Below are 19,085 nucleotides of genomic sequence, written 5' to 3'. Positions count from 1 at the left end.
CTTATTAATGTTTGCCAAGTTTCTAGTCCCTAGAAAGTCTCCATGGGGATTGATCCCTAAAGAATAATTAGAGAAAGGGGCGCCTGGGTGGCTCAGTTGGTTGAGCGTCCGACTCCGGCCCGGGTCGTGATCCTGCGCTTCCTGGGTTCAAGCCCCACATCGGGCTCTGTGCTGACGGCTCGGAGCCTGGAGCCTGCTTCAGATTGTGTGTGTGTCTCTCTCTCTCTGCCCCTCTCCTACTCTGTCTCTCTGTCTCCCCAAAATAAATAAACATTAAAAAAATTTTTTTAAGAAAAAAAGAAGAATTAGAGAAAAATGAAAGCACACTGCCTTGGTATATCCCAGCACTTGTCCTCCACAGGGATCGAGATGTATGCTGATTAACAGGGGTGTGACAGAGCTGCTTGCTGTTGCCTGACCTAGGAAAGCCTAGTGCTGTCGGTGAAGAAAAACAGAAGTTTCAGTGGCCATTTTTGGCAGGGGAGCTATGTGGCATTGCCCCGTGGATGCAGGAAATGAAAAGGTCTGCCAGAGAGGGTCAGAAAGAATTTGGAAGAGAGAATAAGAGATGGGGATTGTTATACAAACAAATCTGTTAACATAGAGGACGTTGAGGGGAAAGCAAGGGAGAAGGAGATTTTTAGATGTCTTACATGCATTATAAATGCCCTCACTCCCAACCACACCTTCACCTTGGCATTTCCTCAGGAGCCGGAGTAAATAATCAAAGAAAGTTTAATTACTATTTGGTTGATAGACTGTGTTTCTTTGATCTTGACACTCCTAAGAATAAAACACATAGGGTTCCAGGGCACCTGGTTGGCTCGGTCAGTAGAGCATGCGACTCGTGATCTCAGGGTTGTAAGTTTGAGCCCCATGTTGGGTGTAGATACTACTTTTTTTAAAAAAAGAATCTTAAAAAAAAAAACACAAAAACAAAGAAAACACATGGGATTCCTATGCATAGTCTCATGATTTGAACTGGCTCAGCCCATTGCCAAACTTGAAACAGACATTTTGCCTTTGTCTCCTATGGTCCTATGTATGAGAACAGGCCAACCTATCAAATATTGCACAGAGATCCTGAGAACAATCCCCACTGGTTACAATCCCCAGTGTGACCAAGGCTCTGAAGACGTGGGGCCTCTTTGTGTTTAAGACATGCTTCCTGACTCCAGAGGGTTTGTGATCTGAGAGCAGAACATACTTTTATTTCACAGCATACACTGAAGAGTTAAGAAAATCATCTAAAGAATTCTTTTTTATTTTTTAATGTTTATTCATTTTTGAGAGAGAGACAGCAGGAGGGGGTGAGAGGCAGAGAGAGAGAGGGAGACACAGAACTCGAAGCATGCTCCAACATGCTGTGCTGACAGCTCAGGGCCTGACATGGGGCTCGAACACACAAACCGTGAGATCATGACCTGAGCCAAAGTCAGACGCTCAACTGACTGAGCCACCTAGGTGCCCCTAAAGAATTCTAATTCTAATAATGGAAGACCACATTAATACATGCTAACCAACCCTCCCACAAAGAAAAACTAGAAAAAAAAAAAACGAGCAAAATATAAAAGCATGTTGCTAAAGGCATCAGGGAGCTAATAAAACAGTGAAATATTATGGAGCCAAGATCTGGAAGAAGGAAACTCAGAGAGGTAAGACCAGCATTTTTTACTTCTATCCCTGGAGGCTTGCAATAAACTCAAGGAACTAAAAGAACATGGGGTTCAGGGACCTCGTGTTAAGAAGTGGGTATACCTAAAATCCATCAGAGTTGGTGGTAGTACCATGAAGAGCTACACTCTGAGAGTAACAGTGAACAAGAAGTAGACAAGATCTCACAGGAACTGAAGCCTAGTTTTGAATGATCTCAACTCTGAACTGGATTAAAGTGATCTAGAATTTCCAGTATTTCTGACCTGGCTGTCTACTAGAGGCAAGTGTAAGTTATTCCTGGAGGAAAATACCATCGACACGGGCATTAAGTTGTTTCTAATGCATAGTGTCCAAAATGAAATAAAAAAACAAGCCAGCATAAGAAGAGGAAACGTGTCCAAAACCCAAAAGAAAATGTAGGCAATAGAAACAGGCTCAAGGGGCATCTAGATAACAGAAGTATCGGTCATAAACTTTAAGGTAATTATGTTTAATGTTTCAAGGAATTAAAATTTAAAGTTTGAAAATTTCAGCAGAAAATCCGTGTGATAGAATGCAAATGTGGCCATGCCCCTTGCAGTGTGACTTTGTAGCTCCTCCCCTCGTCAAAAGACGGGGTTCGTTTCCCTATCTCCTGTAACTGGGCTGGCCTTTGTAATACACTGCAGCAAGAATGAGGTTGTGCCGATTCTAAGCCTATGTCTGAAGAGGCATCGCCCATTTCTACTTGTTCTCTGGGAGCCTTGTCTAGCTGACGTGTTAACAAGTCTAAGATAGCCCACTGGAAGATAAGAGATCACACAGAGCGAAGGTAAACAACCACAACTGAGGCCACCCTAGATCTGCTGCCATCTCCAGCCAACCTGACAGCTGACCATATACGCATGAGTGACGCAAGCAGAAACCAAAAGAACGGTCCAGTGAGCCCAGCCACAATCTCAAGCTAGCACATTCGCTGTTGTTCTCAACTACTACGTTTTGGGGTCGTTCATTATGCAGCAACAGTTATCAGAGAAACTGGATTTTTTTAAGAACCAAAGGACAATTGTAAAAATGAAATATAAAATAACTGAAAAATTGGAACTGAACTCATTGGAAAGATATAAAAGCCATTTATGCCACTGAAAAGAGAATCAGAAAACTGGAAGATAAGGCAGAACAAAATATCCAGATTGAATTACAGAAAAACAAAAGTGGGGCACCTGGCTGGCTCAGTCAGTAGAGCACGTGACTCTTGATCTCAGGGTCGTGAGTTCAAGCCCCATGTCGGGTGTGGAGTTTACTTAATAAAAAACAGATATTTCAAAAATGAGGGTGCCTGGGTGGCTCAGTGGGTTAAGCATTCAACTCCTGATGTCAGCTCAGGTTGTGATCTTGTGGTCGTGAGATTGAGCCCCACATGGGGCTCTACGCTGGGCAGGGCCTTCTTGGGATTCTCTCTCCCTCTGTCTCTGCCCCTCTGCCACTTACTTGCACGCATGCACTTTCTCTCTTTCTCAAAATAAATAAACTTAAAAAAAAAAAAAAAAGAAAAGGATGGAAATATACAAGAAAAAGTGTAAGAAACGTCTGAGATACGGTGAAAAAATCTAACCAAAGCGTAACTGGAGAGCCAGGAGAGGAGAGGGAGATAAATTCAAAAGAAATAATGGATGAGAATTTTCTAAAACCGACAGCCATCAAAACAGATTTGTAAGAAGCAGACTCATAAATATAGAGAACAAACTGGTGGCTGCCAGAAGGAGGGGAGATGGGAGGATGGACAAAAATAGGTCAAGAGCATTAAGAGATAAAACTTCCAGGGGCGCCTGGGTGGCGCAGTCGGTTAAGCGTCCGACTTCAGCCAGGTCACGATCTCGCGGTCCGGGAGTTCGAGCCCCGCGTCGGGCTCTGGGCTGACGGCTCAGAGCCTGGAGCCTGTTTCCGATTCTGTGTCTCCCTCTCTCTCTGCCCCTCCCCCGTTCATGCTCTGTCTCTCTCTGTCCGAAAAATAAATAAACGTTGAAAAAAAAAAAATTTAAAAAAAAAAAAAAAGAGATAAAACTTCCACTTATAAAATAAGTCAGAGAGATGAAAGATGAGATGAAAAGTACAACATAGAGAATATAGTCAATAATATTGTAGTGACCAGGGCGCCTGGGGGGCTCGGTCCGTTGAGCATCCGACTCTTGGTTTCGGCTCAGGTCATGATCTCACTGTTTGTGAGTTTGAGCCCCCACATCGGGCTCCGCACTGATGGTGCAGAGCCTGCCTGGGATTCTCTCTCTCTCCCCCTCTCTCTCTGCCCCTCCCCCATTCACTGTCTCCCTCTCTCTCTCTCTCTCTCTCTCAAAATAAATAAATTTAAATAATAATAATAATAATAATAATAATAATAATATTGTAGTGACCTTGCATTTGACCAACAGCAACTATACTTATCATGGTCAGCACTGTGTAATGTATAGAATTGTCAAATCACTACTTTGCACACCTAAAACTAATATAACATTGTATATCCACTGTAGTTCAATAATAAAAAAACTAAATAATAAAAATAAATGTAAATAAAATGAGGAAACTGATAATAAGCTAGAGCACAAAAAAAAAATTCTCTAAAACAGATTTATAGAATGTACTACAAATACCAGGAGCACCTAGGTGGCTTAGTTGGTTGAGCATCTGATGCTTGATCTCAGCTCAGGCCTTGGTTTCAGAGTCATGAGTTCAAGCCCCATGTTTAACTTGTTAAAAAAAAAAAATGTGCTACAAATCCCAACCAATATTAAAACAAAACAAAAAAACCCTAAGCACACTTTTAAAAATTATGCGAACCAAAAGCAAAGAGGAAAATCTTAAAATGGCCAAAGGGGCAAAAAACTAAATGGCGTTCAAAAAGAAACAATTTACCGCTGACATTTAAACATAAAAGATAAAAACCAGAAGATAATGAAATGATATTTTCAAAGTGCTGATAGAACATAACTACCTACCTAGAATTTTATACCAGTGAAAAAAAATACTCCAAAGATGAAGATGAAATAAAGGCATTTTCAGAAAAACAAAAACTGACAGAAATTGTCACAAGCGGATCTGTATTAAAGAAAATGCCAAAGGATACCCTTCAGGTACAGAAAATGACCCAAGATGGAAACTCGAAGATAAGAATAAATAAAGAGCAACAGAAACCATAAATACATAGTTACACATAAATGAATGCTGACTGTGTAAACACATAATAATGAGGTCTTGCGGAGTTAAAATATTGAGAGCATTAAAATACAAACAATAATAACACTTAATTTGAAAGCAGGGCGAAGAAAATTAAAGTGCCTTGTCCAGAAGTGACAAAAAACTAGTACTTTATATTAACTTTGATAAGCCAATAAGGCATCCTGTAATCTGTAGGCTGATACCTAAATGAACAGTAAGATGATATGTAATTATGAAGTTAATGCATAGTGTGAAGAAAGAATGAAGAAATAAATGTAATCAATCCAAAAGGAGAAAATAAAGAATAAAAAAAAGGAGTATAGAATAGGCGGAACCGGGGAAGGTAAACGGCAATATGGTGAATTTAAATCCAAAACACTAAGTAATTACATTAAATATAAACAGACTTAATACTCAGATAAAAGGCAAAGATGATCAGACAGTATTAAAAAATAAACCCAACTACATGCTTCTTACAAGCACCATTTCAACATTTTTTTTAAAATTTTTAATGTTTATTTATTTTTGAGAGAGATAGAATGTGAGTGGGTTGGGGCAGAGAGAGAGGGAGACACAGAATCAGAAGCAGGCTCCAGGCTCCGAGCTGTCAGCACAGAGCCCCACGCGGGGCTCGAACCCACAAGCTGTGAGATCATGACCTGAGCCGAAGTCGGACGCTCAACTGACTGAGCCACCCAGGCGCCCCACCATTTCAACATTTCTTACAATTGAAAAATACATGGGGCACGTGGGTAGCACGGAGAGTTAGGCATCCAACCCTTGGTTTTTGCTCAGGTCATGATCTCATGGTTCATGGGTTTGAGCCCCACATCAGTCTCCATGCTGACAGTGTGGAGCCTCCTTGGGATTCTCTCTCCTCTCTCTGCCCTCCCCCACTTGCTCTTTCCCAAAAATAAACAAATAAACTTAAAAAAAATTTTTTTTTAATGAGAAGTATGTTCCAGGGGTGCCTGGCCGGCTCAGTCAGAAAAGCATGCGACTCTTGATCTCAGGGTCATGAGTTTGAGCCCCACACTGGGTGTAAAGATTATTAAAAAATAAATAAATAAACCTTAAGAAAATGAAAAATATGTTTCATACAAACACTAACCATAAGAAGGTTGGTATAGCTATATTAAGATTAGCCTACTCTGACACTTAAAGTCTACTTTGAACTTTAAGGGAAAATGCATTATTAAAGATCAAGAGGGATCACTATGTTGTATACCTAAAACTAATATAACACTGCATGTCAACTATACTTTAATGTTTATTTATTTTTGAGACACAGTGACAGAGTGCAACCAGGAAAGGGGTAGAGAGACCAGAAGACACAGAATCCAAAGCAAGCTCCAGGCTCTGAGCTGTCAGCACAGAACCTGACCAGGGCTCGAACTCACGAACCGCGAGATCATGCCTTGAGCCGAAGTCGGACGCTTAATCAACTGAGCCACCCAGGCGCCCCATATGTCAACTATACTTTAATAATAAAAAATTTTTAATTAAAAAATTTAAAAACAGGGGCACCTGGGTGGCTCAGTCGGTTGAGCGTCCGACTTCGGCTCAGGTCAAGATCTCGCAGTTTGTGAGTTCGAGCCCTGTGTCGGGCTCTGTGCTGACAGCTCAGAGCCTGGAGCCTGTTTCAGATTCTGTGTCTCCCTCTCTCTCTGCCCCTTCCCTGTTCATGCTCTGTCTCTCTCTCTGTCTCTCAAAGATGAATAAACATTTAAAAAAAATTTTCTTTTAATTTTAAAACAGATAATTAAATCATTAAAAAATAAAAAAGACAAATAAGAATGCTTAATAAAAACACAAAGTCCAATACACCAGGAAGATGTACAGTAAATTTGTTTGAACAATTTAAAATTGTTTCAGCCTTAAAATTTACAGAAGTAAAAGGAAAAATGGAAAAAAGCCACAGTCATAGCAGGAGCTACCAATAATACCCCCAGTAACAGATGGAAAAAGCAGGCCAAAAATAATGATAATAATCAGTAAGGATATAGATTTGAAAAACAAAACTAATTAACAAATTTGACCTAAATAATCTATTTAGGATACTTCACCCAGTAATGTCAAAATTTACATTATTTTCAAAAGTACATCAACATTTTGGGGAGCCTAGCTGGTTCAGTCAGTGGGGCATGCAACTCTTGATCTTGGGGTTGTAAGCACCAGCCCTACAGTGGGTGTAAAGATTACTTAAAAATAAAATCCTACAAAAAAAAAAAAAAAAGAGAGAGAGAGAGAGTACATAAACTTTTACAAAATTTGAACCATAGGTAGAGCCATAAAACGATTTTAAAACTAGAAATCAACGTAAGGAAAGATACCTTACAAAAAATTTCTATTTGTTTGACTGAACTCAAGAGAGAGATAAGAAATCACAACGGAAATTAGGAAATATTATGAACTAATTAATAGTGAAAATACTATATATCAAAATTCATGGGGCAGCTCTTTCTGTCCACAAGTCCTGTCCCTGTGCTTTAATAAAACCGTAATTTTGCACCAAAAAAAATGAATAAATAAAACCTCATGAGATGCATCTAAAGCCATGATTAAAGGGGAAATTATATATATTATACATATATTTAAAAATACATATAAATATATATATTATAAAAATAACAAGGTTGAAAATCAATTATTTAAGCATCAATCTCAAGAACCCACAAAAGGAACAACAAATTAAGTTCAAAAAAAGAGAAAGGATGCAGAGAAAGAGGAGATGGAAAATAATTACACAACAGAGGATCAACAGCCTTTTTTTATTTTATGAAAAAAAATCAAAATATGGTTAATGCATAGATAGATTGATCAAAAGAAATGTGAAAAGGTACAAATAAGCAACATCAGGGTTTTTTTAAGTTATCACCACAGTTCCTACAGATATTAAGACCTTAAGAGTTGTAGGGGTGCCTGGGTGGCTCAGTCAGTTAAGCGACTGACTCTTGATTTTGGCTCAGGTAATGATCTCAACAGTTGCATTAGTTCGAGCCCCACATTGAGCTCCACGCTGACAGCACAGTCTCCTTGGGATTTTCTCTCTCCATCTCTCTCTGCCCCTCCCCTTCTTGTGCTCTCTCTGTCTCTCTCCAAATTAATTAATTAATTAATTAATTAAAATGTATATTTTAAAAAAAGATCTTAAGAGTTGTGAACTGCTTTCCATCAATATTTTTTTATAATTGAGATTAAATAGAAAAATTTATTAAGTACATTGAATCTATACTGAAAAACCTTCTCACAAAGTAAACTCCAGACCTAGTTAGCATCCCTAGTTAACTCTAAGAAATATTTTAAAAGAAAGAACTCCAATCTTACACAAATGCTTTTAGAGATGGGAGATAATATTTCCAAATTTGTTTTATTAGGTTAACATATTTATCAGGTTGACACCAAAATCTTCAAGGATATCACAAGAGAAGAAAATGCAAGGCTCTTTCACTCAGAAACAAAAAATCCTAAGCAAAAACTAGCAAACTAAATAGATCAAAATATATAAAAGAACAAGAAAGCACGGCCTATTTATAAGGGGGAGGGGGGAGAGGGAAAGAAAGTAACAGAAACTACCTGTGAAGAGGCACAGACATTGGACTTATTAGGTTCTCTTAAATATGTTCAAAGGGCCAAAGGAAACAAAGAACTGACAAAGAACTGAAGGAAGCCAGAGGAATGATGTCTCAACAAATAAAATATCAATAAACAGAAATTATAAAAAGGAATCAAATAGAAACTCTGGAGCTGGAAAGTATAACAACTGAAATGAAAGATGCACTAGAGAGTTTCAACAGCGCAACTAGAAGCTAGGTCAATTGACATTATTCAGAGTGAGGAACAGAAAGAAAAAAGAATGAAGAAAAATCTGTGAGATGCCCCGTGGGATGCCAGCAAATATACCAACATGTGCATAGCAGGAGTCCCGAAAAGAGAGGAAAGAGACAAAGGGGCAGAAAGAATCTGAAGAAGCAATGGCTCAGAACTTCCCAAATTCAATAAAAGCCATGAATATACACATCCAAGAAACCCAGGGAACTCCAAGTTAAACGCAAGAGATCCAAACTGAGATATACCCTAAAATGTCGAAAGCCAAAGACAGAATCTTGAAAGCGATAAGAGAGAAACAACTTGTCACATACAAGAGATCCCCAGTGAGATTAACAACCAATTTTTCTGCGGAAACCATGAGGCTAGAAGGTGGTAAGATGACATGTATAAAGTGCTAAAAGAACAAAGCTACCAACCAAGAATTCTATATCCAACAAAATTATCTTGCATAAAAAATGAAGGACCAATGAAGAAGTTCCCAAACAAAAGCTGGGAACCGTTGCCAACAGATCTGTCCTGCAAGGCATGCTTGAAGGGACAAAGATGTGAGGCAGTAACTCAAAGCCACGTGAAGAAATATAGAACAGCGCTAAAGGGAATTACGTAGATAACGATAACAGCCAGTATTATTGTATTCTGGGTTTGTAACTCCTCTTTTCCTATCTGATGTGGAAAAAAAAATACTCAAAACAACAATTATAAATCTATGTTAATAGGCACACAACGTATAAGGATGCAACTTGTGACAACATGAAGTGGGGAAGAGAGAGCTGTACAGGAGGGTTTGTATTCTCTTAAAGCTGAGTTGGTATTAATTCAAACTAGCCCCACCCCCTACCCCCCAGAGGGCAGCCAGGACTGGAAGCAGAGTTAATAACTGATCATGTCTGTGTGAGAAAGCCTCCATAAAATCCCAATAGCACAGGGGCGCCTGGGTGGCTCAGACGGTTAAGCATCCGACTCTCGACTTCGGCTCAGGCTATGATCTCACGGTTCGTGAGTTTGAGCCCCACGTAGGGCTCTGCACTGACAGCGCAAAGCTTGCTTGGGATTCTGTCTGTCTCTGCCCCTCCCCTATTCTCACACACCTGTGCTCTCTCGCTCTCTCTTTCTCTCTCAAAATAAATAAATACACTTTTTTTTAAATCCTTGTTTAAAAAAAAAAAATCCCAATAGCACAGGTCTGGGAAATTTCCAGGTAGGTGAACACGTCCACACTGGGAGGATGACACACACCCCGACTCCATGGAGACCGAAGGTCCCGCACTCAGGACCCCCCACCCCAGACTTTGCCTTATGTGTCTCTTCATCTGGGTGTTCATCGGTATCCTTCGTCATCTCCCTTAATAAACTGGTAAACATAAGTGTTTCCCTGCTCCAGCAAATTAATCGAACCAGAAGAGGGGGGTGGTCCTTGGAACCTTTGGTCTCTAACCAGTTGTTCAGAAGCACAGGTGACAACCTGGGTTTGTGACTGACGCGTAGTCTTGTGGGACTGAGCCCTTAGCCTGTGGGGTCTGATGCTATCTCTGGGTAGACAGCATCAGAATTGAGTTGAATTATAAGACAGACACCAAGCTGGAGTCACAGAGAATGGGTTGGGAAAACTCCCACACAGGTGGTGACTAGGAGTGTCAGAAGCAAAGCGTTCTGTGTGAGTAGGAACGGAGACACACGGGAAAGGAAGACAAGAGGGGGAAACTGGGTGGTGTTCCAACACAGTTTTTTTAAATGTGAGGGGAATGAACTGGGAGTGGAAAGCCAGCAGAAACGGAGCAGTTGAAGGTCAGAGATGTCATCAGGGGTCAAGCGGGTCTTGGACGGGCTCGTGGATGAAGTGGTGATGCCCAGAGCACACGGGAAAACACCGGCCACGGAAAGGCAGAGGTGGATGGGGTTGCTCGTGGGGGTAAACGGGGTGCTTGACATTGGGGAACCCCTCACCGGCGTCTCTGACACTGGGGAATGGTCGGCGGGTTGCTGGAATCCCTCCCTGGCATCCGCTTTCTTGCAGAAGGAGGGGGTAGGCTCATGAATGAAGCCTGTGTCAGTGGCACAGACCCTGGGTGAGATGTGGAAGGTCTGGAATCAGCTTTCTGGGAATAGGAGGAGCTGAGGGCCAAAAACAAGGATTCCCAAGACACCTGTTGCTCGGCTGAGGTTGGAGGCTCCGAATCGGTGGTTGCTCTTTGGTGCTGAATTACCCTCTGCAGCCCTCACCAGCCTGGTGTTGCGGGGGAGGCAGGAGGTCGGAACCGGCCGGGGCTGGAAGGGGATGCAGGCAGGGTATCGTGGGGAAGGTACAGTGGAAAAGTGAGCAAGCAAGGTACTGTATACTGGGTGCTGTGGCTCAGTCCCTGTCCTGGGGGGCTTATACGCCAAATGGAGACCCAAGAAATGCCAGTGTGAAAACGGAACCTTCGCACAAGGTCAGCCCTGCTGAGTGAGAGATAGAGAAGGTCTGACAGGGAGGGCTGGCTTGTTCAGAGGGGAGAAGCCACAGCAAATTCCGGTGGTCAGGGGAGGCCCCCGGGGCCACCACCACTGCTGTTGCTACTGCTTAGCAGCTCTGGGGCCCCTCTTCCGGTGGTTAAGAGCGAATGGAGTAAAACAGTAGCTCTGCAGAGGGAGGGCAGAGGACAGGTGATCAACTCCACCGCCAACTCGGGACGACATGGGCAGCCCCCATGGAGGGCGGTCAAGGACTCCAGGGAGTCGCTCAGCCCGGAGCCCGGGTGCCGAAGCTGCAGCCTCTAAAGCCAAGCCGTGTGCAGCGTCTGCAGTCGGCTCCCTCTGCCTTGGACCTGCTGGTGGAGGAGGGGTGCGGCCTGAGAGCCTGGGAGGCAGGCGGGGGAGAGGCTCGGAGCAGTTTGCTTCCACCAGCCAACAAAAGGATGTTGAGGTTTTCTCAGCTCAGGGTTGTGCCACCAGGCTCGGGGTGAAGGCGACGCAGAGGGCAGCCGCTGGGGACTTAGTGAACAGAGCTCAGTGAGATCCCAAAAGTGCTGGGGCAGGGCCGGCTCCAGTCAAAGCAAAATCATAAAGTAGATAAAACACCCTCCAGGGCCCACGTCCCACATTCCCTCCTGTCTTCCTTTTGACTTAGCCCCACCCTTGGGGGGCTTCACTGGCTATATCGACTCCTCTGCTGAGACAAGGCAACCCCCTAACCTCTGTCGACCTTACTCAGCCCATGCCCTGATCCCCAACTCCTTGTATCAGTTAACTGGATCAGCTCATTTCTGCTATCTTTCTCCAAGGTAACAGGTGCACTTGCTTTTTGTTTCCCGTTCAAACCCTGTGTTTTCCCTACATCCGTTCAGCTGTCCCTCTGCTCACATTATCTTTCTACCTTATCCCCAACTCCTAAGCAATTCTTCATCCTTTAAGGCCACCCCCAGGCTCCCCTCTCCCACCAGAAGCAATCTCCATTTTCTCAGCTCCCACTGTGCTCTAAATGAATCTTGCCCATCAGTGACACCGAGCGTTTTCTGTCTTCCCTTATCATCGCTGCTGCGCAAGCCTGTTTTCCTCCGTCTGAAAGATTCTGAAGGATACGATCAACAGGTTCCATCTGTGCTTCACCCACAGAATCTCTCGAAGTTCTTGGAACACAGTAAAGGCTTAGTGAAGTTCTTTATTTAATCAATTAAATTCAAGAATGCATCTCGGCTAACTGCCAGAAAGGACTCTACTGTAGGGATTTCCAAAGAGAGGTGGTTCCCTGGGCTGTGACCTTTGCCTTCCAGGCTCCCCACCCTCGAGCCTTCACTTCCCATTTGTAGGGCCTCAAAACAAAAGCCAGCAGCCCTGAAGCATCATGGGGCTCTCATATACTGCTTGGTTCAACCATTTTGGCCAATGGTTTGCCAGCATCTGCTGTAAGAGTACACACATACCCCCACGAGTCTAGACATATACTCAACAGATGCATGTAAACAAAAAGCATGTACAATAGGCTCCCAGCAGCATTATTATAATAGGGGAAGGACCCCAAAAACAAACCAAAGATTCATCAGTAGCATAATGGACGAATAAGCTCGTACATATAGTCATACATTGAAATGCCGCAGAGTCATATCATACCAGCTACAAGTAATAACACAGATAAATCTCATCAGATGTTGAGCCAAAAAAGCCACACACAGGGCACATAGCACATGATTCTGTTTATATAAAGATCAAACCAACCTATAATGTCAGAAGTCAGAATAATAGTTGTATTTGGTGTTTTGTTTTGTTTTGCTAGTTTATTTATTTGTTTTGAGAGAGACAGAGCACGAGCAAGGGAGGGCCAGACAGAGAGGGAGACACAGAATCCGAAGCAGGTTCCAGGCTCCGAGCTGTCAGCACAGAGCCCAACGCGGGGCTCGAACCCACAGACCACGAGAGCATGACCTGAGCCAAAGTCGGACGCTTCACCGACTGAGCCACCCAGGAGCCACTAATGGTTGTATTTGTGAAAGAGAAGAGCTAACAAGTGGAGAGAATGTGTGGTAGATACGCAAGCGTGTTCATTTCACAGTAACACACTGAGATGTACGTTTCTCATTTTGCACGCTGTGCTGTACATGTGTCACACTTTAATAAAAATGTCTGTCTACGAAGACAATGGCCCAGCTATTCCTAGAGTGATGTCTGTGGAACCAGTTCCCTCCGGGGTGGCGCTGCAGCCCCGAGCTCTCTGAGTCCCAGTCCACCCCCTCTGCCGATGACTTCACCGTTCACTTTGCTTCACGGGAGGTGCAATGAGGGAGAGATAAATAAAAGGAACGGCAGCCGTCTTAGAACTTGCCTGCATCCCAGCCAGAGGGGTCGGAATCAGAGGCTCCTTCCTAAGAAGTGAAAATTCAACACAATCTGTAAGAGCAGCCAGCAAGCAAGCCTTAGAGTCTAGAATCCATGAAATGCTGCCCCGCCCTTTTGCTTTGTCCACGGCCCCTGGGCATTCACGGTCTCTAGCACGCATGTCCTTTGGGGTTCGCTCAGTTCACGGCTGTGATTATAGACCGAGTCCTGTGACGGACGTCAGCTCCGTGAACAAGGCGCCCATGTAACGATTCACCATTGAATCCTCAACACCTAAGCCCAGGGCCTGGCCCAGAGGCGCTCGGGCACATCAGGGAAGGAACAGGAATCAAGAGTGTGGAAACAATTAGAATGTTTTACAATACAACATAATAATAGCACCGAATGTCTTGAATGCGTGTTCTTGTGTGTTAAAAATGTGGCCTTCTCTGGGGCACCTGGGTGGTTTTGTCAGCTGAGCATCTGACTCTTGATCTCGGGTCAGGACACTATCTCACGGTTCATAGGGTTGAGCCCTGCGTCAGGCTCTGCTCTGACAGTGTGGAAGCTGCTTAAGACTCTCTCTCTGCAACCCCCCCCCCCCCGCCTCTCTCTCTCTCTCTCTCTCTCTCTCTCTCTCTCTCAAAAATAAATAAATAAACTTAAAAAAATGTTGCATTCTCCCAAAGATCGTGGTTATGACGGTGAAAAAACGCTCAGAAAAGGGTCCCTCGTTAAAACTTATCATCTCACGCAGAATTCTCTAATTCACTTTTGACTCAATGAATTAGCCAGCAAATTAGTCTCTCCTCTTGAGTCTGATCACCAAACTAAGTGAAACATAGTCCCTGCCTCCAAAGAACTGAGTAACACGAGGGATCATTTTGGGGGGCTCGGTATAAGAACACCTTTCTAAGCACGTTACATACCGTACCTTCCCTAACGCTCACACATCGCAATAGAGCAGCCACCACTGTTTACTTCACCTTGTGGATGAAACACTGAGAAACAAGAGGTTAGTTAACTTCCTCAACGCCACGGCGCAGTCTGTAGCCTAAAATCTAGAACAGCTTTTCCCAGTGAAACTCTCCGGTAGACAAATAAACTCTCACTTTATTCTACGGATTCTTTAAAGGAGCCACCCATCTATTCAACCAATAAGGATACATTGAGACTCCAATTGTGCCAGATCCTGTTCTAGAGGCTGAAGATACAGCCATGAACAAAACAGAGGAAAGCCCTGGCCTCGAGGATCTTATGTTCCAGTGAGGTAAAGAGGTGCCTGGGAGACGGAAAATAAAGAAGCGAACAGTAGAGCCCACACAAGGGAGATGAGAACTGTGGAGAAAAATAAGCGGAGAGGGAGGTAAGGCGTTGCAGGTGGCAGGTTGGCACTCTTAGTGGGAGGCCATCACTGAGACAGTGGTATTTGAGCAGAGTCCTGAGGGGCTGCGGGAGCAGGCCAGGCGGCCAGCAGGGAAGTGGCATCCCAGGAGAGAAAACAGAGTGCAAAGCCATGGCACGCGTTTCGTGCATGTATCGCAGCAGGTCGGGGAGGCTGAATGCAGTGCTATGGGAGAGAGGAAGGGGTCGGGGGGTCAGGGAGGCCAGATCTCATAGGCCACTGTGACATGTGTGGCTTTGACTGAGCCTGGAGAAGCCATTGGAAAAAGCTTTGCAAAGCTCGAGAACGATAGAAACTTCTTACATATATATTATGCATATCAAATTCTTCAGTAAGCCAAGTTTTGTTGTTTTTTAAAGGGTTTCACTGGGGCGCCTGGGTGGCGCAGTCGGTTAAGCGTCCGACTTCAGCCAGGTCACGATCTCGCGGTCCGTGGGTTCGAGCCCCACGTCAGGCCCTGGGCTGATGGCTCAGAGCCTGGAGCCTGTTTCCGATTCTGTGTCTCCCTCTCTCTCTGCCCCTCCCCCGTTCATGCTCTGTCTCTGTCCCAAAAATAAATAAACGTTGAAAAAAAAAAAAATTTTAAAGGGTTTCACTGCCATCATATGTCCTGAGGGGATGCTCTGAAATAGAGCATCACTGGTGTGGTACTGCTGCCCAAAATGCATAGCCTAGATCACACAAAGGAGCCTCAGACAAACTCAGATTCAGGAGCCTTTCACCAAAACAGTGTCTGGTACTCCAAAAATGTCAAAGTCGTGAAAGAAGAAAAAAGGCTAGGGAACAGTTGTAGATTAAAAGACATAACAGGGGCACCTGGGTGGCTCAGTCGGTCAAGTGTCCAACTGTTGATTTCGGCTCAGGTCATAATCCTGGGGTGGTGGGATCGAGCCCCCTATCAGGGCTCACGCTCAGCTTGGAGGCTGCTTAGGATTCTCTCTCTCCCTCTCCCTCTGCCCCCCCCCCAAAAAAGACATAACAAAAGAAGGAACACCTGGCTGGTTCAATCGGTAGAGCATTTGACTCTTGATCTTGGTGTTGCAAGTTGTGGGTGCGGAAGCCTACTTAAAAAAAATTTTTTTTAATAAAAAAACAAAAGACATAACAAAAAAATATGTAACTGAATGTAATATACGATCTTGATGGGATTCCGCACCCGGGAAGAAGGAATGCTATTAAGCACGTTTTGGAGACAACTGGTAATATGTAAATATATGGACTGTGTCTTTGATAGTATCTATGTTAAATTTACTAAGTTTGATAACTGTGCTGACATAATATAAGAACGCCCTTGTTCTTAGAAGATACACGCTACAAAATTTAGGAGTAACAGGGCACAATGTCTACAACTCAGTCTCAAATGGCTCAGCAAAAATTATTATTATTATATTATATTATATATAATATATAATATATTATATTATAATATAATATATTATATATTATATATTTATATATAATATTAAATTATTATTATTATACATTTATACGCACATATATATATATGGAGAGAAAGAAATAAAGCAGATGTGATGAAAGGTTAACAACTGGTGAGTCTCGGCAAAAGAAACACCAGAATCCTTTGTACTACGCTTGCAACTTCTCTGGAACTCTGAGATTATTATTTGAAACTTTTTAAGGGTTTAAAAATGACAGCAAATAAACAGGACAGCAGCTTCAATCAGCTTACACCAGGCCAGCCCCACAGACACAGGGCACAGCACGAAGACAAAGAAGTTCCTTGAGACCAAAGCCCAGGGGCCCCAGAGCCCGGCTCCTGCTCTCCCTGCAGTGGGTGGGGTCAGCCGTGCCCAGAGACCGTGCCACGGCCCCGGGTGTGGGCACGGGGCCGCCCCTTTCTCCGGTCACACAGGCTCACCATCTCAACCGCCTCCACTTCTGGCCCTCCCATCCCCAAAGCCGGGCACCAAATCCCGTCAGTCCTGTCTCGGCTTTCCCAGCCGCTTCCAAGGCTCCTAAGACGGGGTTCCAACCCCCCTCTCCTGCCGAGGGTTCTGGGTCACTGGGTCCCACAAGGGCGCACACGGGAACCCAGGCTCCAAAGCTCCCTTCTGCAACCTGTTCCCAGCACCCTCTGCCCTGCTCTGCCTGTATTTGTTATAGATTTGTAAATACAAAGGCATTTGTATTTATATTTACAGCCCCCACCCCCCAGTCCTCTGGAACCTAGACTGTGTCTTTAAGGACACAGGAGTGCCTGAGATGGGTCTTGAACGGGCTTCTAACAGGCCCTGCACAAACACCGTCCAATGCCCCACGCTCTGCCCTTTGCACCCAGAGGGGGCCCTCCTCTTACTTTCTCAGCCATGATGCCCCTCGAAGAGCCACTGATCTAGAATGCAGGCTCCCATCTCAGAGCACCCTGGACTCCACGTCGGAGAAGGGGGGGGGCAGCCCTCAGCTCTGGAACTTTCCATATACCATCTCCTTCTTCCCCCCCTTCCCGACCACCTGACCCAAGCCAACATTCCCCAAATAATTCTCAGGTCCCTAGGAGCGCCTGAGGGGCTCAGTCGGTTAAGCGAAGGACTTTGGCTCAGGTCATGATCTCACAGTTCGTAGGTTCGAGCCCCACATCGGGCTCTGTGCTGACAGCTCAGGGCCTGGAGCCTGCTTCGGATTCTGTGTCTCCCTCTCTCTCTGCCCCTCCCCTACTCTCTCTCTCTCTCTCTCTCTCTCAAAAATAAATAAACATTAAAAACATTTTTAATAAATAAATAAATAATAATAATGCTCAGGTCCCTATAGCCTCTGGGCTGCTGGAGGCTGCCAAGGCCTAAGGGACCAGGCCATTCATGCAAAGTGGCTGTTGGCCACTCCCTTCCCCTTCGTGCTGGTTCCCTGCCTCGGGGAGCAATCTATCAGTCTCTGCTTTCCAGAACCACCCAACTTCCTTAGAGAAACCCAAGCCCAGGGGTCACTTCTCTCTGTTGGTAATCGTACCAAATTAGAGCAGATTTCCTTTGTCCTTCTTACAGCCAGCAAAGAGGATGCTTTCTCCCCACTATACAGAAAAGTCAATGGAAGCCAGTGGAAAGGAATCTCCTTGCCCCGGGCTGCCCGGATTGCCGAAGGCATGGCCAGACAGACAGGCTTCTCAGGGGCCTTCCACACCAGGGCCAGCCCGTTCCGTCCTAACCAGCCCGCCCGGAGCTGTTAGAAGCCACCCAGACTCACACTTGCGGGTGACCACGTAAGTGGGCACGATCCAGAGGCTCAGGGTTCCACTCCCCCTGCGGGCCCCAGTCCCAAGTCCAGCCTCTCCCCCACCCGCGCCAGGCTGGGCCTCCTTACCTTGGCCCTGAAGCCCCTTGAGGAATAAAAGTGTGAGGACGAGAGCCAGCCCCCACATCCCCAGAGGACGGACGGGTCAGCCGGCTCCTCTCCCGCCAGACACGCTGCTGGGCACGGGCTCAGCTGCAGCCAGCCAGCAGCAGAGTGACTGACAGGGGAGCAGAACTGCCTTGCTGTTTGTCCGGCCACAATTTCCTCAACTCAAGGCTGTTCTCAGCGGCTGAGAGCTAACAAGGCCACTGAGAAAGTCCCAGTACCTGGACCTGGTCCGACAGTTCATACAAGCTGAGCTTTCAAAGTTGGCCTCAAGTGGGCGGGTGCTGAGAGTTCACAGTGACTCACAAAACCAGCTTCCAAATCCTGTCCATCGCTCTGCCCCAGCAAGGCTTCCTTGTTCAAAGAGCAGACTCCCAGGACATGTTCTGGTTCTCTCCCACCTCCTGGCAGCGTGCAAAAGGCTGCATGGGGACCCAAGAGCCATTATCCCACACTGCCCCCATTCCAACAGGCACTGTGAAGGTGGGAGGGCTGCTGGGGGCGCGTGGGCTGAGAAGTGGAGCCCTGCCTAAGGGGGTGAAATGTGGCAGGAAAGGAGCCAGGGGACCCCAGGGAGGTCGAAGAGCTGGGTAAGCTCTCCAAGTTAATACCCGGGTCTAAGTACATGCTAACTGCAACGTCTTTACCTAGACTTGCTTTTGCTTGTTTCCTATCTATGCTTCTATATCCCCTCCTTTCCTCTTTTTCTACTTTCCCGCAGCGTCCTCTCCGCCTCTCTTGCCTTCTGTCACCCAGACAGGACACAGACCTGCCTTTGCTGTGCCTCCCCGCCCACACTTCAATTCCACCTCCGGGAAGGCCAGGCAGCTTTGATCCTTCTTATGCCCCCATGGAGGGGCAC

At 45.1% G+C, this 19,085-nt stretch overlaps 1 protein-coding gene across 5 annotated transcripts in view; it reads right to left on the bottom strand.

Moving 5' to 3' along the window:
* The window catches only part of CD244 (CD244 molecule), a 31,052-nt gene extending 12,565 nt beyond the window's left edge, over positions 1-18,487 (bottom strand). The window contains exon 1 of one of the 5 annotated variants that reach the window (XM_030302871.1): positions 18,188-18,487. In XM_030302871.1, the coding sequence (XP_030158731.1) occupies positions 18,188-18,245 (58 nt within the window). In that variant the 5' untranslated portion in view covers positions 18,246-18,487. The remainder of the gene's footprint in view (positions 1-18,187) is intronic. The other 4 variants (XM_030302870.1, XM_030302872.1, XM_030302867.1 and 1 more) reach the window with 4 other exon arrangements.
* Between the last annotated feature and the right edge of the window lie 598 nt (positions 18,488-19,085).

Source organism: Lynx canadensis, chromosome F1, assembly GCF_007474595.2.
Source record: "Lynx canadensis isolate LIC74 chromosome F1, mLynCan4.pri.v2, whole genome shotgun sequence".
Classification (NCBI taxonomy): domain Eukaryota; kingdom Metazoa; phylum Chordata; class Mammalia; order Carnivora; family Felidae; genus Lynx; species Lynx canadensis.
Note: the sequence above shows the minus strand (reverse complement) of the source record. Positions and strands in the feature narration are given on the sequence as shown.